Source organism: Dasypus novemcinctus, chromosome 17 (assembly GCF_030445035.2).
Source record: "Dasypus novemcinctus isolate mDasNov1 chromosome 17, mDasNov1.1.hap2, whole genome shotgun sequence".
Classification (NCBI taxonomy): domain Eukaryota; kingdom Metazoa; phylum Chordata; class Mammalia; order Cingulata; family Dasypodidae; genus Dasypus; species Dasypus novemcinctus.
Genome location: NC_080689.1, coordinates 58,015,555 through 58,039,397, shown reverse-complemented (window position 1 = coordinate 58,039,397; position 23,843 = coordinate 58,015,555). Strand labels below are relative to the sequence as shown.

Genomic DNA, 23,843 nt, shown 5'->3' with positions numbered 1-23,843 from the left:
GAATGCGGCCCAGCATGGGAATGCCACCCTGCGCAGGAGTGGCAGCCAACGCTGAGAGCTGGCGAAGTAAATGACTCAACAAGGGACACAGAAGAGAGAAAATAAGAAGATGTAGCAGAACAGGGAGTTGAGGTGGCACAAGAGAGTAATTGCCTCTCTCCCACCCTGGAAGGTCCCAGGATTGGTTCCTGGAGCTGCCTAATGAGAATATAAGCAGACACAGAATAATACACAGTGAATGGACACAGAGAGCAGACAACTGGGGGTGGGGGGAGGGGGAAAGGGGAGAGAAATAAAATTTTTAAAAAAGGGCAAAAGACCTGAGTAGACATTTTCCCAAAAAGAAATACAAATGGCAAAAAACCCCACAAAAACAACAACACTTGAAAAAATGTTCAACATCACTAATGATTAGGAAAATGCAAATCAAAACTACAATGAGATATCATTTCACACTTATTAGAATGGACACTATGAAAAAGACAGAGAACTATAAGTGTTGGAGAGGATGTAGAGAAAAAGGTGCACTTATTCACTGTTGGTGGGAATAGAGAATTGTACATCCACTGTGAAGGACTCTTTGGCAGTTTCTAAAGAAGGTGAATATAGATTTGCCACATGACCCTGCAATACCACTACTGGGTGTATACCCAGAAGAACTGAGAGCAGTTACAAGAACAGACATCTGCACACCGAAGTTCATAATGATGTTTTTCACAATTGCCAAAATTTGGAAACAACCCAGGTGTCTATCAACCAATGAATGGATAAACAAACTGTGGTGTATTTTGTAGCTGTAAAAGGAAATGAAGTGGTAAAGCATATAACAACCTGGATGAACCTGGAGGACATGATGTTGAGTGAAGTGAGCCAACACAAAAAGATAAATACTGTATGATTGCACTCTGAACTAAATATATTGCGTAACATATTGTATGATTTCATTTATATAAAATGTAAATATAAGTCAATTTATAAAGATGAAATTAGATTAGTGGTTATATAGGACTGAGGAAGGTATGTTAAGGGATGTGGAGTTTTTCTTTTTGGAGTAATGAAAAATTGTTCTAAAATTTCTTGTGATGAATGCACAACATTGTGATTATGCTAAAAGCCATTGATTATACAGTTTGGATAGAGCATATGGTATGTGAATAAAACTGCTTAATAAATAAATAAATGATAGTATAAGAATAGCCAGAAAAAGCAGCTATGTACAGTAGGGGAAACAGAGAGAGATTGAGAGGTGAAGAATTTTCTTGTTTGTCTGTTTTTTGTTTAGTACTACTGAAATAATGAAAATGTTCTAATTACTGAAGTGATGAATGCACAACAGTATGATTATATCAAACACCATTGATTGTATGATTTATTAATATGTATCAATAAAATTGATTTGCTAAAAAAAAACATTGAATTGTACACCTATAATGAGAGAATTTTATGGTATGTAAATTGTACTTCACTAAGGTTATAAAAAAATTGAGGATTAAAAAGTATATATAGTTGCCACACACATAAATTAAAAACAAACCCAAAATGTAAGCAATGAAAAGCAAAATAAACTCTGTAGCTAATAATGAGGAGTAATTTCCAACTCATTTTATAAGGTTAAATAGACTAAGCTCCCCAAATTTAGAGATTTTTGCCTCTTTTGTCACTTGATTACCCAATTGTCTAAAATACCCAAGGAATGCAATGATACTTCAATATTAGGAAAACTATTAAATGATTTTTCACATCAATAAGTAAAAGAGTACAGGAAACATTTGTTCTCAGAAGATTGGGAATTTGCATTTGATAAAGTGCAGCAATGATTTATATTTTAATTTAAATAAAGAATAGAAAAGTACTTTCTTAGGTGTTAAAGGATGTCTATCTCAAACCGCAAATTCAACTGCTGAAAATTAGAAGAACTATACATCTTAGGAATTACACCCAGTGCTTGCTTAGTGTTTCAGATATGTAGGGAAAAATGATGATGACCAGGTGAGACACTTCAAAGACTTAGAAACTGACACAGCAGAAAATTTCTGAAGCTTCTACCAATGTTATATAATTGAGGGCTGTGGAATATCTGGAAATTTCCATGACTGGGACATTTTGCAATCTGTTAAAAAATTTTCAGAGGTTGAAAAGAAGAATTCATTCTAAAATTATGAAAAATAACCAAATAGAAAAAAAATCGGTGTAAATATCTTGTCTTGAGCTGCTGCCTTGTAGAAAATTCATGAGATTTTTCTTTTTCCTCAAATGATGTCATTGACAAGAGTTTTTTAAGTCACTTCTAGCCTGTGCTTCATGGTCCTTGAGTGAGACTTTGCAGAATGCAGAATTCTCCCCTTGGCGATTCTGCCAATGACCTTCTACAGCTCTGTTTTCCCTTCGAAGCTGTCAAACTTGATCTGCTGTCTGAAAAATGCTTAAAAGGGGTTTCCTTTTTATTGCCCAATGTCCTCACAAAAATGTTTGGGTTATTTTGTAGTATCTGTGAGCAACCTTAGAGCCTCTGCCTGACGTGGGCTTTCGTGAACACTGACTTTGCCCTGTTGTGGCACGTTGTGACTGGCCCCTTGTTGACGATTCTCGTAGTCTCCCTGCACCCAGACTCACGTTGCTGGTAGAGCAACATTGTTTTTTAATATTTCCTGTTGTTGCTGTAGCCAGTGGTCATTTGAAGGGTGAACTAAGCGCTGCAGGAGTGGGTATAGAGGCTGAAGAAGCAGGAACCACAGACAAACAGGAAGCAGGAGAAGGGGGTGCACAGATGGGTGACTCAGCAGGGTGACACGGCTACAGGCAGGATTCACTCCCAGTCCTGAGTCCCTCTGGCCTGGCATGCCATATAGCAAAAGAGACTGCACAAGGTGAAAAATAATTTGTAATGTTTGGATTGGGTTTTATGTTAAGGAATAAGTTGTTAAAAGTAATGCTAGCACTAAATGAAAATTCATCAAACATGAACCAACTTACATATTTTTAATAAACCACATTGGGTCCGTTTCGAAAAGAAATAGTAAATATTCAAGGTGGAATGAAAAATAAAAGAAGAGGATTTACTTCAGGTACTAAAGAATGAATCATACTTTTTCTCCTTCAGCTTTTTAATTCCACCATTCTTCTCTCTCCTCTTCTTTCCAGACATTTACTTATTGTATCAACTGTGAAGAGAGTGGACTTTATCTATGAACCATGAGCAGTGGGAGGGAGTTGTAGATAGACTCAAAAAGAAGCCTCTGAAAACATCTGTTCCTTTTACTATGTGGGAAGATGTTTAAAAATACAAATGGATAAACACAGTTCATTAGTTGACTTGAACATTGAATTCCATTGATACATAGTGAGAGCTTTGCTGCACCAGGACAGATGTACTTTGGGGGTTGAGTTTCCAGAATACCATTTCAACTTGCATAATTTTGAGAACGAGGATCTAGAATGACATTCCAGAGTGTTCTACCATAAAAATAGTGCTGGTTATTCCAATCTTCCCCTGCGTAATAAAATATACTTAGGAAAATGTGGCTTTAATGATCTCTGGGAGGAGGCCTAGAAAAGGAGGGCTGAGGGTTTAAAGTGAACAGGAAATCTGTGTTTGTAATGTGTAAATGTGTGGGTGTGTATGTGTGGGCAGTGCTTGAGAGGAGAAATGAAAAAAAATGTTTACAAGCCATTGCAGGCAGGAATTGAATGAATAACTCAAAGAGTCTATAATATTAATAAAACAAACATATTTGATATACCCAGCATATCCTGCATTGGAAAAATAAAAAACGAAAAGCACAGTCCATAAAAGAAAAATTTTGTATTGGATTATCAAAATTAAAAGCCTTTCGTTCTGTGAAAGTTACTAAGAGTGAAAAGCAAGCTATAGATGGGGAGAAAATATTTGCAGATCACAGAGCTGACAACAGGCTTATATCCAGATTATATAAAGAACTCTCAAAGTCAACAATAAGTAAACAAGCAGCCTAATTTGGAAAATGGGCAAAATATTTGAACTGATAATTGACCAAATAAAAAGATGCTAAGCATCATTAGTGATTAGGAAAGCAAAAATAAAAATCACAATGAGATACCACAACATAAGCATTAGAATGACTAAAATAAAATTTAAAACCAAACTAACAATACCAAAACTGGTAAGGATGAGAAGCACCTGGAACTTTCAAACATGGCTGGTGGAAACACAAAATGGTACAGCTATGTGCAGCCTCTTTGGAAGAACACTCGGCAGCTTCTTATAATGCTAAACATACACTTGCCAGATGACTGAGCAATTTCACTCCTCAATACTTACCCGAGAGAAGTGAAAATTATGTTCACACAAAAACTTGAAAGCAAATATTTATAGCAGCAGTTTATATTGACACAAGCAACAACATAGATAAATCTCAGATGCATTTTGCTAAGTAAAGGAAACTAGTCTCCAAAGACTACATACTGTCTGATTTCATTTATATAAAATTTTGGAAAAGGCAAAATCATAGAAACAGAGAACTGACCAGTGGTTGCCTGCCGTTAAAGACAGGAGGAGGAGATGACTAAAGAGACACAGTAGGAGGAAAATTTTTGTAGTGATGGAACTGTTCTGTGTCTTGATTGTACACAACTCTATGCATTTGTCAAAACTCAGAATTGCTAGGGTTCAGGAGACCTGATATCCTGTTCTGGTTCTGCCACGAACTTGCTGAGTTCATATTTGGGCAGTTGATGTAATTTTTCCATGTCTTTATTTCCTCATTGTCTTTGGCAGCAAGAAACAGATACCAAATCAAGCTGATATAATCCAGATAGATTAGACAGATGACAGAGATAGAATAAATAGATAGATGATGTATAGATAGCTATAGATCGATCAGTGACTCTCAGCCGAGGGGTGAGAGGTGTTTTTACCCCCTAGGGCCCATTTGACAATGTCTGGAGATATTTTTGGCTGTCACAACTGAGAGGGTACTGGTAGCACCTACTGGGTAGAGGCCAGGATGCTGCTAAACATCCGACAATGAACAGGGCAGCCCCTACAACAACAACAAAAAATATCTGGTCCCAAATAGTTCTGAGGTTGAGAAATCCTGTTATAAATACACATACACACACACACAAATATAATTAAATGTGTATATATACATACGCATAAATACAGATATATAATTTTTTAAAGGCTAGTATATAATTTCATAAAATCTAAGGAAATTTTGTGGAAAAAAAAATCACTGCTTGGGAAGATTAGAAACCAAGGCAGATATGGCAGGTATTGAGTTCTTCACAGAGTTCAAGGGCTCTCTTTCTAGGACCCTAGCATTAATCGAGTGTGAACTTCAGTCACAGAGAAAACGGGATTGCCACAACTTGGGCCAGCTATTCATCTGCTCGTCAGTGAAGCCAAAGGGGGCAGTGGCCACCTGTGGAGACTGGGCAAGAAGTACTTTAGAGGACAAGGTGGGAAGACAGCCCCCAAAGAGGCCTACTGCCTCCATCCAGAAAGCAAGGATAAGGATTCCTTTCCTCTGCAAACCTACCATTAAATAAATGACTAGGGCCAGGGTAACCCAGAAGCAGAAATTGTAGGTCTCTCTTTGATAATATTTCTTTCTTTTTTCTTCTATCTTGAAGACAGTTTGAAATTTTTACGCTGCTACAGAACAACTTCAGGTATGACTTATCTTTTACAATATGCAGGACACAGTGCAAAATGAAAATGTGAGGTCCTTTGTTTCAACATTTTTAAGAATTTCAAGATAGGAATAGTAGAGCAATAAACTCAGTACAGGGTCTTTCCGAGTCAGGGCCCTGGGCAACTGACCAGGTCACATACTGTGCAGCCAGCCTGGAAAACAGGATCTGGGTCACTTGATAGCTCGAGGAGGAGTGGACAATAGATTGGATTGCCTGGAGAAAGACAATAGAAATAGAAGGCCCCTGGACTGATGACTGCTGGCTCTTTGAAGGACCCAAAGACACATTCCTCCAGCTTCTAGCTTGGAGTTATTGCAGGAGATTTTCCTACTGGCCACTGAACTTCCTGTAGGATATTTGAATGGCATGAGTGGTTTTCTCAAGCACTGACTGGCTTCTGGGGTGTCAAGGGCATTAGAGACGTGGTGGAGGAGTCTATGGAATTGGCCTTTCTATCTGAAGAAGATGATAGAGTGGTGTGCACACTTTGCAGTGGTGACATAAGTCATATATCAGTCAGTGTTTTGGTGTAGGAAGTAGGAACTATTTCACAGGAAATTTGGTGCTTACAAAGTATTTGAAGGGGCTGAAGATGCTCTAGTCCCTTAAATGCCTTTCAGCCTCGGGGAGTTACCACCTCGGAGGCAATCATTGCAGAAATTCTATAAGTAAGACCTTACCACAGCAGCTGCTGCACCTGCCTCTCATGCCCAGGATGTCAGAGGGTAGACATTGGGCCTCTGCTACCAGGAAGCTCCCTGTATTCCCATCTCGTGTGCCAGCAGCAACATCTAGGAGCAGCAAGAAGATGCTTCCATTTATCTTTCACCTTCCAAATCCCAAAGAGTGACTCTAATTGGCAGAATGTAATCTGTTTTCTAGAATCCTAGCTGCAAGGGAGTCAGAGGAATCTTGCTTTTAGCACTCCAGTCTCTCCAAATAGAGGGAAGGTAGAATGAAGTTTCAGTGAAGCATTCCAGAGTAATGACCACAGCCTGCTTTGATTGCAGAACAGCACTATTACTTCCTGAATCTGTGGCTACTAAGCTCAGTTTGGCCACTGGTCTGCTGCTAGTGAAAGTCAACTTGCAGGGCTTTAACGAGTACCCTTTCAAACAGCAAAACAATACAGTCCCCTTTCTCTCTCCTCTTCCCCTCCTCTATTTTTTCCTCCTCTTTCCTCCATCTGCCTTTGGATCCCTCTGTTTGTTGGGTCCCTTTCACCTTCTCTTGTCTTTCTTCCTTTCCTCCTCTCTCTTGCTTGTCCTCTGCCACCCTCTCAGCTATCCACCCACATTAACCAGCCATACTACAAAACTGATGTAGCACTTTAGTATTTGTGCTTCATGAGTAAAGTTGTGTTCTTCTGTTCATTAGCAAATATGAATTAGATTTATTTTTCTCCAAGGAGGAAAACAAATGAAATTACTCATTTTGCTCATAGCCCTTAATATGAAAAGGCTTCTAAGCACCTAAGTCAGAAGCTCCCTGGATGCCAGAGAACTACTATCCGTTTAGATTAGAGGTGGGGAGAGAGCAGTGTCAGTGCACATGACCATCTCGAAACCTTAGTCTGAAGTGGAGGAATTCTTTGCTCACACTTTAGCCTCAGTCTCCAAGAAAACTGAATATAGGAACAAGAAGCATCTCTTGTGACCCTACTCATCAGTGTGAGTCCCGTGACCCAGGCCCTGACATACCTCAAGAATAGCTGAGTGTCCAGTCACACAGATGCTTTCCAAATTAGCTTCAGAAACTGAAAGTCCTACTTCCTTCTCTACCCCTAAGAAAGTTATAAGTGCCTCCCTTGATCAAGTCACTGCTTACTCACTAAAAAGGGCAGCAGAAGGCAAGCATTGGTCTTATTTTAATTTAATTTCCCTGGAGTGCTGGGAAGGGCATCACCCACCCTTAGCAGGCCAGTCCTCTGCTACCCTACAAACTCTTATTGATCATCTACTGTGTGCCAGGTACCATTCTTGGCAGCAATAATCCAAAAGTGGATAAAACAGAAAAGCCCTGTCTTTAGGGAGCTTATGTTCTAGAGGACAGTTGAACAAAAGAATGTAATCATTTCTAGTATGAATAGTGTTTTGAAAAAAATAAAGTAATTGGATAAAGAGAACCTAGAGCAATGGGTGCTATATTAGATACTGTGGTCAGGCAAGATCTTTCTAAAGAGATAATATTTGAATTCAAACAATTTACATGGAGGAAAGTTCATGGTCAGAACTAGGAGGGACATTTCAGGCAGAGGAACAGCATACAGCCCGTGAAGTATCAATGGGTGCTAAATGTTTAGACCAGAAGATGGGTGTGGCAGGAGCACAGTGTGAGGGGAGAGAGGGGTAGCAGATGAGTTGAGAGAGAGGGGCAAGACCCAGTTCCATTGGGCAGGGAGCTCGAGTTTGAATTTCATTCCTGGTACGCTGAAGGTTTTGAGGAAGAAATGACATGATTTGATTTTTACTTGTAAAAGATGTTAAGTCTGGCCCGTGGAGCAGAGGATATATGGTACGGATCAAGATTAGAGGCAGGATGACAAGTTAGCAAACTATCACTGTAAAATGGGCAAGCAATGACACTGTTTAAATACCAGAGATAATGAAAATGATCCAATAAGAGATACAACTCAGTGAAGAATCCAAGAAGATTTTCTGATGGAGTAGATGCATGGTAGGAGAGAAAAAGATGAATGGAAAAGGACTGTAGGTTTTCAGCCTGGGCAACTTAGTGAATGGTAGAGACTTTTACTGTGTTTCAGGTTCCTGGCTGCCAACGCAAATACCATGCAATGGGTTAACTTAAACAACAGGAATTTGCTGACTTGAGGTTTCCAGGCTAGGAGAACTCCAAAATCAAGACATCATCAAGGCAATGCTTTCTCCCAGAATCCTGTGGCATTCTGAAGCTGGGGGCCAGCAATTCTTGATGCTTGGCTTTTCTCTCACATGGTAATGCACATGGCAGCCTCTCCTGGCTTCTCTGAGTACCATTGACTTCCAGCTTCTTCCCATGGCTTCCTCGCTGTGTCTGAATTTGTTTCTCTCTGTGCCTGAGGTTGACTCCAGAAATAGGATTAAGACCCATCCTGAGGGAAGCGGACTTGGCCCAGTAGCAGTAGCCCAGTGGATAGGATGTCCGTCTACCACATGGGAGGTCCGTGGTTCAAACCCTGGGCCTCCTTGACCCATGTGCAGCTGGCCCATGTGCAGTGCTGATGCGCACAAGGAGTGCCCTGCCACGCAGGGGTGTCCCCACGTAGGGGAGCCCCACGCGCAGGGAGTGCGCGCCGTAAGGAGAGCCACCCAGCGTGAAAGAAAGTCCAGCCTGCCCAGGAATGGCGTTGCACACACGGAAAGCTGGCGCAGCAAGATGACGTAACAAAAGGAGCCACAGATTCCCGTGCCACTGACGACAACAGAAGCAGACAAAAGAACACGCAGCAAATGGACACAGAGAACAGACAACCGGGGTGGGGAGGGGGAAAGGGAGAGAAATAATAAAATAAATCTTTCAACAACAACAACAACAACGAAAGACCCATCCTGCTTCTCCTGAGCCACAACTCAACTGAAGTAACTTCATCTAAAGGTCCCGTTTACAAGGAGTCACACCTACAGGAATGGATTAAGACTAATAATGTTTTTCTGGAGTACATAGCTCCAAGCCACCCCACTGAGGCTGGGTAAACTGGATGGGGAATGGTGGGAAGAGAGAGAACTCTGAAATTCTTTGGCCCTGCTAGAGGAGAGAATACCCCAGTTATCCAAGTAGAGATGTGGAGCAGTCTAGAACCCAGCTGAGAGGTCAAGACTAATGTCTAAATGTGCAGATAGAATCTGCAAGGGATGAGATCTCCCAGATAGTGAGTATGGATAAGTAGAGGGGAAGAACACTGGGGGACTAACCCTTGGAAGCATCCTGCACCTGTTTAATGTTGCACTGTTACCATCTTGAGATTCTTAATCATTTTTTCAATAGGGGGACTTGCATTTTCATATTGTACTGGGTGCCCAAAATTATGTAGCCAGTTTTGCCTATAATACCTCAATGTTCAGAGGTATTATAGAGGAGAAATTTCCATCAAAGAGGAGTCAGAAAGAGCAGCAATGAGGTAAGTGAAAGTCAGGGAGTATGGCATCAAGGAAGTCTTGAAGAGAAATGATTTCAAGGAGAAAATAGTTCATGGTGTCAAATGCTGCAGAGCAGTTGAGTAAGGTGAAGACCGAAGATTCACCACAGGCTTTGGCAAGGGATGGGTCACTGGTGTCTTTGATAAGAACCTTGTTGGGGGAGCAGAGGCCAACGCTTGACTGCAGAATGAGCCGTGACCTGGTTGGCCACTAGTTGAGAGCCTGCAGCCAGCGTACAAGGGGCCCCTGTCCTGCAGATCCTGCACTTCTCTTCCCAGCTCCAGCTCCATTTTTCAGTGAGGACCCTCGCACATATGCACGTGGACGCCCCAGCGCAGATGTCCGAGTTGTGTTTTGGGCCTCCCTGCAATCAACCATCCTTGGAACGCACACTGAGAGGACCCAGGAAAACACCCACGTGGGCCCCGGAAACCAGCTGTTGTCCATTTGCGTAGGAAAAGTCCCCAACTCCAGGTACAAGCATGGTCCAGGTGGTGCAGAAGACAGCTCCCGAGTGGGCACATCCCCTTGGCCAGAGCGCTGTCTCTGTGAAGAGGAATGTGCTAGAGCAAGGCCAGAGCAGGCCTTAAAGTTTAAGGGCAGTACTGGAGTTGAAGATGTGGATGAGAAAATAAAGTTCTCATTCAGTTGCACATATTTTTCTCTATGAAACATGAAAGTGAGAGGGATGGCGGGACAAGTTGTCAGGACCTTGAGGAGAGAAAACAGAGGTATGACATCATAGTTTGAGGAAAAGGAAAGTAAATGTGTGAAGTAGGTGTAGGAGAATTGTCTGGCTCCCTGAACGCCCACTTGATATGGTGAGTCATAAGGTTAAAGTGACTCCATCCAGCTTGGTGGGCTCTGATTTTTCTCGGATGATGTTCAGCTGCCCAAGTGCAGGCCCTGAGATGGTGGCTTGTTGGATTTAATAAATTTACAGGTTTTCCAGGTGGTTATGACAGTGGCAGAGAGGGGCAAAGGTTTAAGGTGGTTTGCTCAGCAGTGAATTTAATACTAAAATTAGGAATCCATGGTTAAAAAAAAAAAAGACAATGGGGTGATTGAGAGTGAAAATACGGTAGGAGCAAAGCAATGGTGGGTCAAAGAATGGGTGGGGTGAGTGAGCTGGGAGCAAGGATGTGGTGGCCACAGAGTGGGACGCTTGAATGAAAGTGAGATTTGGTAGGTGGTACAACTCTACAGGTGATACTTTTTTTTTTTTTTAAATGGTTCTGACTAGCTGTGGTGGGAGGAGGAAGCATTACTTGAGTCAAGGCCTTCAGGGGGGTAATAGTATCGATAATAACAACAGTTTATTGCCAGGGACTCTGCTAAGTTATTTATCCTCACAACTTTATAAAGGAGGCAGAACTACAGCACCCATTTTTCAGATGAGAAAACAGAGGCAGAGAGAAAGTAAAGTGACTTACCCAGAGTCAGAGAAGTGACAAAAGGCTGACCTGGAGATCAAACCCAGGAGAACGTGCCTTCAAGGCCCACATTCCTAAAGACCCCACCACACAAAGGGTGGCTCCTTGGTTAAGTATTGGGCCTTTTTTTTTTTCTTCAAGAAACACTTTTTTTGCCTGGAACCTCACTTTTCATCTTTGTGAAGACACAATGGAGACTAAACCATCCATTGCTTTCATTTCAGGTCACGAATGGATGAAGGTGGCAGCTAGGGGGGTACAGAGATAATTTTGTGCTTTTGGAGAACCAGATAAAGCCTGGGCTTTTTGGAGAGAAATAGGGAACCAGACCAAGCTTTTCAGCAGAAAAGCAGCTGTATCATCCAAGGGTGCCCTCTTCTGGCTGTTAGTTAGAATAGCATTCTGGATCGGGAACTTGGAGTTTTTCGGAAAAACAGTTAAAGACTTGAATTTTAACTCGTGGAAAAGAAAAAAAAAGTAGGGGTTAAGGCTCAAGTGGGACAAGGGAAACTAGTTACAGAACAGACCCTCCTGTCTGGATGTCTTTCCACCTGGACTGAACTTCACACGGCCAGGATCTTGACCTTTTTATTTCTTGTGCTCAGAGCCTAGTACAGTGCCCAGCAAAGAGTAGCTGCCCAACAAACATTTGTCAGCCTGACTAGTAGAAAAATGAGCCAAGTGCTACAATTTCAAAGAGGATCAAGGGACTAATCCCACTTGGGAATTCAGGAAGTCTTCCCAGGAGGAGAGGAGTGGACAGAGTGATGGGGCAGGAGGGTCAAAGCTGACAAGACAATCCTGAAGGCAGAATGGCTAACTTAGAGGCCAGATATAGGTTCCACGAGGGCAAAAATTTTGTCTAAAATATGATGGACAGGTGTGGCTCCCAGTCTTTCTAGAGAAATTGCAAGCAAAAATTAAAGATTTCACAAGAGCAGAGGGAGGAAGATAGTAAGGCAGGGTCAGGTAGGCTAAAGAAAGAATTAGGAGGGGATACTGAAAAGAAAGACTGCAATTCAGGGTTTAAAGAGGTTTTCCGATTTCTACCTTAAACTGGGCGATCTCACTAGAATTCAATTCAAATAATACGCAGGGCACCTATCACACTATGGCATTGTTTTCCCAAAATGCCTTGCTTTTTCAGACCTGGAGAGCTGGGAATAGAGCGGGCCTTTCCTGGTTTTACACTGGAAGTCGCATGTTCCAGGAAGCCCCCAGAGACCCAGACCAACTGGGACAGCTGGTCACACTAGCTGGGAGGAACTGAGAATGTCCCAGAGGCAAAAGATTGGTGTCAAAATGAAAATAAAGCAGATTTTCCCAGGACAGAGAAAAAAGAGCCTTGGCTAGAATGGCACGCAGGTGGCAATTGTGCTGTCTCTGTTAGCATCATCTCTGGGCTGTGTGCCGGGTCAAATGCCTCACCTACCAGCAAAGCGGTGTCCTGGGTTCTAAATGCACCAGATAAGCAGGCCGCTGTGGCTAGTTAGAGGGGAAGAATGCACTCAGAAGAACGCGTGGGCAGCGACAGCTGAACTGTGGGCAAGGAGGACCGGGAGCCTCATTTTGAAATCCTGCCGTTTCCTCACAATTACATCTAAAAATAATGATCTGGAAGTGAAGAGCAGGCCACGTGCAGGATTCTTACAGCACACTGGAAAACTACCCCACCACTGCTGTCACCCACGTGGAGATGATCACAAATGGTTACAAATGGTTAAACATCGAACCCCAGAGAGACCCAAGCAAACAACTCGTTAACCTCACTTCCGTGGCCGGGGGTGATGGGACAGGGGGCGATAGTTAGCAGCACGGGAAGAGGGGCGCCTCGGCCGGGGCGGGGGCGCGGGGGGGGGGGGGGGGGGGGGGGGCCGGCTTCCAGCCCCTGCTGTCCAGGGCCGCAGGGCGCCTTTACCGCCTCCAGGGAGGTGAGCTGGGGGAACCGCTCCTTTCACAGCAGCACGGAGACAGGGCACCTGTGCCACAGGCATCTGCAGGAAAAGAATCAGAAGCTATTCACTCTCCTGAGCGGAAAGTCACAACTCAGGCATTTGACTGATTTAACTGGTGAAAAACAAACAAAAAGGAAGAATAAGAGAAGGAAAAAAAAAAAAAAACAGCCCCCAGGTAGAGCTGCACAGGCATAGCTAAAGTCCCCGCGCACTGAGGAGGGGCTGTGGGGGTGGGGAGCAAGGCGAGCGCCCCCAGCTGGGGCCGCGTGGTGCCTGGGGGCGCGGGACTGACCCCCCCGAGCAGGAAAGGGGCGTGTCTAAAGAAAGAAAAGAAGAACTAAACTGGACGGAGACAGACAAAGCCAGTTAACCCGTGACTTGGTTGGAAAGAGCTGGTATCTGACCTGCCCGAAGTAACACCTGACGTGATTATGACGACGACGATGGCAACGGTGACGTTATGACGCACTTACCATTTGGCAGCTACCATGCTAAGGGTTCTAGAAAGATCGTCTCCTTGAATCCTCGCAATCACCGTGTGGGTTAGCCCTATGGTTATTCCCTTTGGCAAGGACAGCTGGTCAGCAATTTATGGGGTTGGCATTCAGATTTGGGTAGTCTGACTCCACAGTCAGCTTTCTAAGCGTGATGCTCCAGCTGGCTCACTCCCTCAGAGCCGGTTTAGACTTCAAAAATTATTTTTATGGATTTTGTAAAATCACTTAAAGATATTGAAAAATTATAAAAATCACTGTGCATCAGCCTCAGAAGCTACACTGTAGCACTTCCTCTTTCACTCTGAAACCCCCAAACCAATGAGGAAGCACACAAATGGTCAGCCACCCCAGGCCGGGGTTCCAGTAGCGCAGCTTCCCAGTGGCGCTGAGATCTGCGTGGGCGCCCTTCGGGGGTGGGCGGGTGGCGAGCGCAGGAGGAGAGGGGGTGAAGCCGCTCTCACCTGATCAGTCAGTCCTGGTGACAGACGCAGCTCTCAGAGTAGAGGACAGTGGGTGGAAGCCCCAAAGGTGAGAAACACTTCCCTCAGCAAGGTGGAGGGCTGGAGGAAGATGTAGTCCCATGAGGGACACAGCGGCAGGAATGCTCTTTGTAAAGGGCATATCACACAGAGGTGAAAAAATAAATATTTTTTGAATGAATGAATGAAAGAAATGACCCAACTGAATATACTAAGGATACCATAATTTTCTGTAACTCCAGGGAGAAAATACGTGTGCTCAAAGAACCATGTTTTCCTTTAAGAATCGAAAGAACTGATCCACAGCACTAGTGTTTTTTGACCATGTTTTAAGAAAACATATAATGCTCAGTTGCTTACTGGAATTTACCCACAGGATGTCTGAGGAGCTGTGCATTGCTACATGACACATACTTATGCTCCCTTCTTTAAAAAATAAAAAAAGACTACAATGGAGTTTTCACATTCAAATAGAAAATTCATTTGCAATGAACATAAATTCTTATCAAAGGCAAAGGAGATAACTAAGTTAATCTCTTGGGTGAAAGTTGCTGTGATTGAGCTTCAAATTTAGCTCAGAGTTTCCTGGCAGCCAAAATGAAGAAGGAAACAGAATAAGTCACACTACTGTCGTGTAAGAAAGAAAGAAGCTTAACAGTTCCCCAAAGGAGAGAAACTAAATTTTCAAATTGTTTTCTCACATAGTAGTAGTGGCATTGTCCATTCCTTGTTCTTGTTTTTACAACACAATCAGGAGCAGATTTCATGAAATCGTTACTTGCAATAATGATAACAAGTGAGAGTATGTTAAAGTGCAACTCAGTGAGCCGCATTCTGTGAGAGCACTGAGATAATGTAATCCAAGTACATCCTCCAGTCTGATCTGAAGTTGGAAATGAGATTATCTATAAAGAAAGGAAAGGGATATATGCTGAGCACCTACCATACAAAATGTTTTAATCCTGTTGTATAGAAGTTAAGCAACTTGCCCTGTGAGTCACAGCTAGTAAGCAGAAGGGCCCCAAACCCATGCATTTTTTTCTACACCCCACTCCCCCTTGCCCTCTTACGCCCCAATAAAGAGGGGTCAAGGACAATTCATCCCTTGGACATGCCTCTGTAAATGCTACTTTTTAAAGGCAATTCCAGTTTATCCTCTCCAGCATAAGCCCAGAAGGCTGGCATGGCATAATTCTGATTAAGGACAAATCTTTTGTTCAAAAACCAAATAATCAGTTCATAAGGTTGACTCATAGATCATGCAAGCTCAGGAGCCAGCCACTGTCCTGTTCCTCTTGGGAGCTGTTAGCTGCTCCTTTTAAAAGGCTTGGGAATGGATTATTATCCTCACGCCTCAGTGATCAGCCAACTTCCGGACTCCTGGAGGACAAGAGGTCTAAACAGTGCCTAAAGCACGGCTAGGAATTGGATGGAGGTGAGGGGATCCCCGAGGGGAGGGAGAGCTCCAGGAGATAAGAAGGGGCAGGGGGTTGGAAGAAAGTTAGATGTGGTGGAAACCCAGAGTGTGTCAGCTTAGGGGGAGAGGGCAAGAGACAAGTGGGAAGGTAAGTAGGGTGGGTTTTATCCCTTCACCAAGGAGGAGTTATGGAAAATTTTAGCCTTTCTCTTCTCCAAAGAAGTGGTGACTATGAATAGGCAAATCAATGAGAGAAGGGTGGGGCGCCTGGGATGCACTAACAGATACCCGCCTTAAAGAAACGGAATGGCAGCGATGGAGAGAGGGAGGGTGGGACCAGAATCCCTCCTCCTTTGTGCCGGCCAGTGGCTCCCACAGCTGCTCCTACGCAGCATTTACTTGGCTGTACTGTCAGTTTCTTTGCCTGTGTCCCACTAGCCTGTAAGCTTTGCAGGAGCAGAGATCAGGACTGTCATAGTATTTGGCTGTCAGAGCCATAAGTTTAATTTTGTGCACATCAAGTCAGTTTTTGGTTCTGGAAAATGCTTTCAAAGAGAAAATGGTGATGAGTAAAGCATAAGACAAGCTACGTAAATTATTTTCTCTTTGCAACTTCCAAATCTCCGTTCCTGTTTGGGAATACCACAAAATTTGCACACCATCCTCTGTAATAGAAATCCCTCTGCCCGCAGATGCCACTCAATGCCAGGCCACAGTTGGAGCTTTACATCACCTCTTCAGTCCCTCCCGTCTTGTGTCTCGACTTATCTACTGAGTCAAACTCAGGTGCTGCTTTGCAAGAGGTTACCCTTCTTGTCTTTCAAGCTGCCCTGTGTGTGTCACCAACTTAATCCTTTCCATGGGTCCTAGGACCTTTCCAGCACCCCCCAGAGTGAGCATTCGTTACTCAAAGGACCAGACTCCAATTGGGAAGGGGACAGGTGGCATCTCGGCAGGGTTCTTCCCCTGGACGCTGTGGAAATGCGCTGTAAACAACGATGTGGGATGCAGAGAAGACGGCAGCTCTGTTACTGCTGTGAGCTACTTAGGGCTATTTGTACCCACATATTTACTGTTAGCAAATGAAACAAACTCATTTACTGCTAGCAAATTGTGAGCAAAACTCTCCGGACTTTTGGAGGGTTTATTTACGCCTGAGAGACTTGTGTCCTGAGAGCCACTGTTCTCCCCTCTGCCCACTCAAGGGCTCTTGGTCGCACGTAAAGTGCAGAAGCTAAGCCCACATGGCCTGGCGTCTGCAGGAGGGATGGTGCACGCGCGAGTATAAGTCGCGGTGTTGACTTCCCGTCACCTCGCTCTGCAGCTGCTGCAGGAGGTAGAGATGACGCCAGTCCCTGCTGCCCACGTGGCCAGGAGTGGCAGGAAGTATGTGCTTGTGGAGTTTAGTCTCTGCCTGAAGGGTAAGTCGAGACAACTTAGGGACAGCATTTTCACATGAACCAGGAATAATGATGTCACCTTCACAAAAAAACTGGCATGGGTCGCGGTAGAGCCCCCTGCATCTATGTTCATGGCCTAAGGAAGGTGTGTCCTTCCCCTGTGCATGCAGCAAGGGAACTTGACCCACCAGGGACCCAGAGCCCACTCCGGGAGTGCAAAGGCTTCAGCCACAGTGGGTAGACTACACACACAGCTCCAGAACCCAGAGCCATTGTACGAATGGCGGTGAATTGTAGAGAAAGTGTTAGCCAGAGCTGAACCCCACTGGAGCAGAGTCCAGCTCACCATGGGCTGTGTGCTGGCGCAGTTCCCAACCTGGGGAACCAGCATTTCCGTTTTCAGAGAAGCCATTAAATTGCTCAAGCAGGTTGACCTAGTCACTGTGGAGTCATGTAGCTCTTCCAAGAAAGCCCTGGATCTGAAAGTCTACAGAGCTGGGGTGTGGGTGTTGGCTCCTTCCAGCTCTATTGTCACCCAAAAGCTATGGAGCTGGCTGCTGGGTGGACAAAGAGCATGTGCTGCCTTTAAGACATGGGCCAACCTTTTTCCACATTGGAAATGTGTTTTAGCTTTGGGTATTTTTAATAACACAGTTAAAACTTGCTCATTAAAGAAAACCTGGAAAATACATATAAAATATACACATTCGTGTGTGTGTATGTGTCATACCCATAAATTCCACACTCTTAGTTAACTACTATTAGCAAATGGTATATATTCTTCCATATTTTTGAAGGTTCATTTATGTGTTACTTTCTTTCTTCTTTTTACATACAATAATAAAGCAAACTCTCATGTACTTTCCCTTGAACACAGATATCATTTGAAGCTTCCTAAATGCATCTCCCTTCCACTTTCCTCCAGAAGGAACCATGATCCTGAATTTTATATTAATTCCTTTCTTTTCTTCATAGTTTTTCCATATACATATACAGTTTTTCAACTTCAGATAAACAAATCACATTTTATTCTTCTCTGATTGCCCTTTCATCCCAGTGTCATGTGTTTGATATTCAATCTCTTTAAATGAGTACTGTAATTACTTTTTACTCTTGTGTGGTCTTCCACTTTATGAAGATACTGCAGTTCATTTATCCATTCTAGTATTGATAGGCATATGGGTTGTTTCCTGTCTTCTGTTATTACAAACAATATTGCTACAAAAATTCCGTGTATCTATTCTGGTTCACATGCACCAGGATTTCTCTAGGGGCCATATTCAGGAGCGAAATTGCTGGTTAGTAGGGTTTGTGCATTGTCAACTTCACTACTCAGTGCCACACTGTTTTCCAAAATGGTTGTAGCATTGGTGGACTGGGGGTGGTGCAGTGTCGTTGCACCAACATCTGCCGGACAATGGGGGTGGTCTCCAGGTCAGCCCTGCCTTCCAGCTGAGCGGCCCTCAGGGCTCTGAGATGGAAGGACATTGGGGAGCCCCTTCCCCCACCGTCAGAGGCTTTTGCTTTTCGCTCTAGCCCTGGCTCAGCACTCATAAGCTTAGGGAAACCTGGAAGGGTCGCTCACCAAGGAAAAGCTGGGACCTCCTCCTCGGAAAGATGGTGGGGTCAGTGTCCTGCTTGTGGAGTCCTCGCCTATCCCTCGTGCAGCCACCCGAAGTTGTATCGTACTAAGAGTTCTTGACAATTGACCAAGAGAGCAGATCAGGTGGTGATCTCTTGGGTCCAGTCATACAATCAGATCCTTTTAGGATCTGGCTCTCAGCCAGGGGTGACATGATATTGCCCGCCAGGGGACATTTGGCAATGACTGGAGACATTTTTGATTGTCACAAGTGGTGGTGGGGAGGGAGGTTTGTTGCTGGCATCCTGCAGGTAGACGCCAGGGGAGCTGCTAGACATCCTATCAGGTATAGCACAGCCCCCCATGACAATCGTCCAGCCCAAACTGCCAGCAGTGTCAGGGTGGAGAGACCCTGGTCTACTCCTGACTCGCCCAGGCCACTGGCTTCCTGACGTGATCCTCACACACGGAGCTTCCTTGGATGTACTATTCACCCAGTTCCTGTGGCCGCGGGACACGGGACGCTGGGGAGCGGGCCAGAGGTCCCGTGGCTGAGTCAGTGACCCTCAACCCTTGGAGGACTCTTCCTGTGATCTGAATTCTAGTCTCACATGAGAATCACGAAACATACTCTGCTGTAGACTAGTCCCTCAGGGTGACAAACTTCTAGATAACATGGATAATGCCAAGGGCGTCTCTGAATTTTCCCACCAATGGGATTTTCATTAAGTAACTGTGCAATAGCATCTGTCTGTAGTCAATCATTGATTCAGTTAGCAAATATTTATTATGTACCCATTAAGGCAAGTTTCTTGGCTCCACGCTAAATGGAGAGGGACTCCCCAAGTCCACCAAACTCAGACCACAGCACCGGCAGCAGTGGTTCTTCCCTGGGAAGAGGTGGATGCTTATCAAAAGGCAGCTTCCTGCGCCGCCCTCCACGAGTTCTGATTCTACATCAGGATTGTGCCCAGGAATCGCATTTTAGACTACCACCTGAGGTGATTCTGACACAGACTGTCATTGGGACGTGCCTCTAAGCACTGGTAGACCCTGCAATCCACCCAACCAAATCCCAGGCCCGAGAATATGCAGACTCGACTTCTAAGGTGGTAATGACCTTCAACCCTGAAAAAAAACCCTTAGCTGTTTAACTATTAATTGGCTCAAGTTTCCCATTTTAAATAAAAGATTGTAAGGCCCAAGACTTACTCAGATGTAGGTGCTGGCAAGGCAAAACCACCCAAGTGGAAACATGACATTTTCAGAGTAACAGAACTGGACTATTTATATTTCTAAAAATGAATTTTTATGGCATGTCACAGAATGAGCATTAACCAAAAATATTTGCATGAACAGTAGTTAGGAGAAAAATTTCTTGCCTATGTAAGAGGCATGTTCCCTGAACCGGCCTCAGCATACAGCCGTTCCCAGTTTGATTAGGGAATGCACACCCTCCCTGGTTACCAGGATAACTGGCTTCTCTGATTACCCACAATCTATTTTCTTTAAGATTCTTTTTCAGACCTACATCCTTGACGCTCACTGCACTGACACTTCAAGGACATTATCCATCATTAGAGGCCCAAGTCTAAACCTTGTTCTAAGTAAAACTTTTCCAAAATGTTAGAAACACCTTAATACTTATCTATGTCTAAGATCAAGGAAGTCATCTCACTATACAGATAAAACATAGCACCTTGAGGCCCAATTGCTCTACCCTGAATTGCTGCTATCTACTCAATGGTAGAAGAAATCCTCATAAAGAGCCTCACGATAATAATTATATAACAGATTAATGTATCATCATCGTTAGAGGGAAGGGGTATAGATTAAAGACCAGAATATCCCTGAAAACCTATCAGGATTCCGTAAGACCATTAACCCAAAATATGTCTTTCTCTTTCAACTCTTATATCTAAGAAGAATTACCTCCCATGCTTTTTCTTTAATGAAAATTGTCTTTATTACACCTCCAAAGGTTTCTAAATTCCTGTTCTTTTCCTCCTGGTTTACTTTTTGTTGCACGTACTCCCCACCCTTCAGCTCCTAAGACCACAGCGAGACCCTGGGGGCCCAGTGGCCTCTTGTTTACCCGAGGTCAAGCACTTCAAAAGACTCCAGTCTTTGTGCTCCTATCCAAAGCCATTCAAAATATGGATGAGTTTCCAACTAGGACGAAATGACCCTTCGTGGGAAATGGAGAAAAACTCACAGTTTTGTGTGTGATCTGTAGCCTTAGCCCATCCAAAGTAGCCCAGATCCCACAGACCAGGGCGTTCCATTGCCCTGCTACCTCTGGACTAAAGAGAAACCCCTCCCAGCATTTTGGAACCTTGACCCAAACATATCAACTTGAATGCAAATTTTTTCCCAAACTCAGATTTGCCACGAGATCGATTTTTAAGAAGACTCGGCTCCCTGCAGACCAACATGCAAATGGTGAGTGCTCAAGTGTAAGTAAGAACCACAGAGGCAACGAAAAGACACCACCTACCTATTTTCCCAGCTTCCAACTTCAGGTTGAAATCCCAGTTCCTTGGCAACTTCAGAGACATTGTGCGTCCTGTTCGGATGAGTAGCTGGTGAAGCAGTAAGTCTGTGACAATTTGTACCCTTTTGCCACTTTGATTTTCCCCACACGCTTTTGTTTCTTTTCCCCGTTATGATTGCTTCAGAAGCAATCTTGGGTTTGAGGTTGATTTGCCAACATGTCTCCCTTTTTTCTCAGATGAAAGATCCATCCATCTGTCACTTGGGGATGTCACCCAAACTCCCCCACTGTCCACCCAGTGTCCCACGGGGGCTGGTACACCCTGCTTCTCTTTCAGTTTTACCAAAAATATCCCAGTTGACACTTCGCTCTGCGTCATGTGAAGCAAAACTCCTGTTCGAAAGAATCTCAGGCCCCACTGAGGCGAGGCGAGGAGAGGCTCTGATAAACAACTGCTGCTTTTCTGCTTTTTTTTTTCTTCAACTGTCTGCTTCCTTGCATTTGAGGAAGTGGGTGCTGTTGAGTGCAGATGATGCATTATGAGCACTCTTTCTTGAGAACAGCGTTTTTGGAAATGTTTGTCCAAGCGGAATAAGTGTTCTTGTGATATAAGGCTAAAGTTTTTAATAAAAGAAGAAAATTAAGGAAAGAGAATTCCAAGGCTCCCACCTCGCTCTTCTCTAATCTCTCATCCTCTTTGTCTAATGGATCAAGAAACCCAAAACAATCAGTAAGACCGTGGGCATTCCCCAAAGTACCTTCTTTTAAATTCTTCTTGCTGTAAGGACCACACTGTTTTCTACCTGCTCAAGATAAAGACTCCAGGGGACCCCCGCCTGATGTCGTGAGGATCATGACATGTTTTGCTGAGATCGTTTGCCCTGGGTAGACCTACTTATATGCTCTAATGGTTCTTTGGCATTGTGTACAGGATGTGGGCTTTGGAATTAGACCAACATGGGTTCAAAATTCAGTTCTACTTTGTACTACTCCAACTTTTAAAAAGAAACGTGAACCCTGCCTGGCCTCAATGTCCTCATCAGTAAAATGGAGTTGATAAAAACTTGTTGTGAAGATGTCTAGTACAGAGACTGACATACAGTGGTGGCTCCACAAACATTAATTCAACCCTTATTCCATTCAGTTCAGTGCCATGTCAGGCTTTCTTATGTTTACTGGGGCCAGGAGGGGGGAGTATCAGCCTAATCCGGTGCTTATTGGGACCATGGAACCAAACCGATTGTGTTCAAATTCCAGCTCTGCCTTTTTTTTTGCTGTGTGACTTTGGACAAGTTACTTGACCACTCTGTGCTTCAATGTTCCCACCTGTAAAATGGGGTGACTAATAGGCCTACCTCACAGGAGTTTGTGGGGCTTTACAAGATCATGCTCAGAACAGTCACTGCTGGTCTGCAACTCTCTGGCTCATTCATTCTTCCACTCTCCTGCACGATTGTCACACTTTCTTCTTTGCCTCCCACATGCTCATTCTCTGCTGGTGACCTTGCTTCCTGTTTAATTGAGAAAACTGACGCAATGGGAAGAGAATGTACACATTCTCCCACAGCCACATCTATCCACCTGCCTGCCTGCAGCCGGAACCCTCGTCCTTTCCCCCGTTAGCGACGAGGAACCGACGCCATCAAGCCCCCAGCTTACGGCATCCATTTCCTCCCTCTCTCTCCTGGATCGTTCTCGGCAGTGTTCAAACGTGTAACTTTTTATCCCACCTTTAAAAAAAAATCTGACGCGATGTCACTTCTCCCTTCAGACACTCTCCCCATTCTCTCCTTCATTTCTGAGCAACAATTTGGTAAGAATTGTCTACACTGGCAAGTGTCTCTCCCTCTATTCCCTTCTGAATCCCCTCTGCTGAGGTTTTTGCCCCCCTCCCCCCGCCCCGAATATGTTCTTACCACAAACTCCAAACGGCCCTGTTGCTAAAAGCACTGGTCAGTTCTGTCCTCATCTCGCTCACCTGCCACCTACTTGACACATCTGATGACGCTCTCTGACTCGAGTCCTCTCTCCCCTGGGCTCCGGGAGCCCCTCACTGGCCTGCATTTTGCTGTCTGCCTTTCTGGATGCCCGCCGTTTCCTGGCTGACTCCCCGTCACCTCTCCAACCTGTCTCAAGGCTTTAAATGCCGTGTATTTGTGGATGGCTCCCCATGTGTATTTCCAGCCCAGACCATCTCCCTGAACTCAGACTCACACACATCTCGGCTTTGGTCTCTAATAGCCAACTCAAACTATTCATAAATACGTGCAACACTGAGCTCTTACAGCCCGCTTTGCAGAAAAGTGCTCTTGCTCCAGCCTTTGCTTTCCATTAAACGGTGAGTCCCTTCTTCCCGTTGCACAGACAAAAAAGCTGACAGTGCTTCTCGACTCCATCCACAACTCACATCCAATCCATCTTTGACTCCCATCTCCTTCTCAGGGGATACTAAGGGCTCTATCTTCAAAATAATTCCCAGATGTGACCCCTTCTCATCAATCTACCGCCAGCACCTGGTAATCTCTCTCCTGGATTCTTTCCTGTGGCCTCCCAACCTGCCTCCCTTCTTTGGGCATCGCTTCAGTCTGTTCTTAACCCAGTTGTCAGAAGGATCTGGTTATCAGCCGTGCACCAAGCCCCCGCTCCCCTCATGGCTTCTCAGCAGGAATGTCCCAGTACCCACTGTGACCTACAAGGCCCTACATGCTCTGCCTGCGTTCACCACCCATCCCGCCATCACCTCTCCAAAAGAACCGCCTCCCACCTTCCCCTCC

The 23,843-nt window shown here is 44.4% G+C and overlaps 1 protein-coding gene across 1 annotated transcript in view; it reads right to left on the bottom strand.

Moving 5' to 3' along the window:
- The window catches only part of ARHGAP25 (Rho GTPase activating protein 25), a 103,992-nt gene extending 82,439 nt beyond the window's left edge, over nucleotides 1-21,553 (bottom strand). Inside the window, exon 1 of the mRNA XM_004449196.5 lies at nucleotides 21,073-21,553. Within this exon, the coding sequence (XP_004449253.2) occupies nucleotides 21,073-21,133 (61 nt within the window). The 5' untranslated portion in view covers nucleotides 21,134-21,553. The remainder of the gene's footprint in view (nucleotides 1-21,072) is intronic.
- Between the last annotated feature and the right edge of the window lie 2,290 nt (nucleotides 21,554-23,843).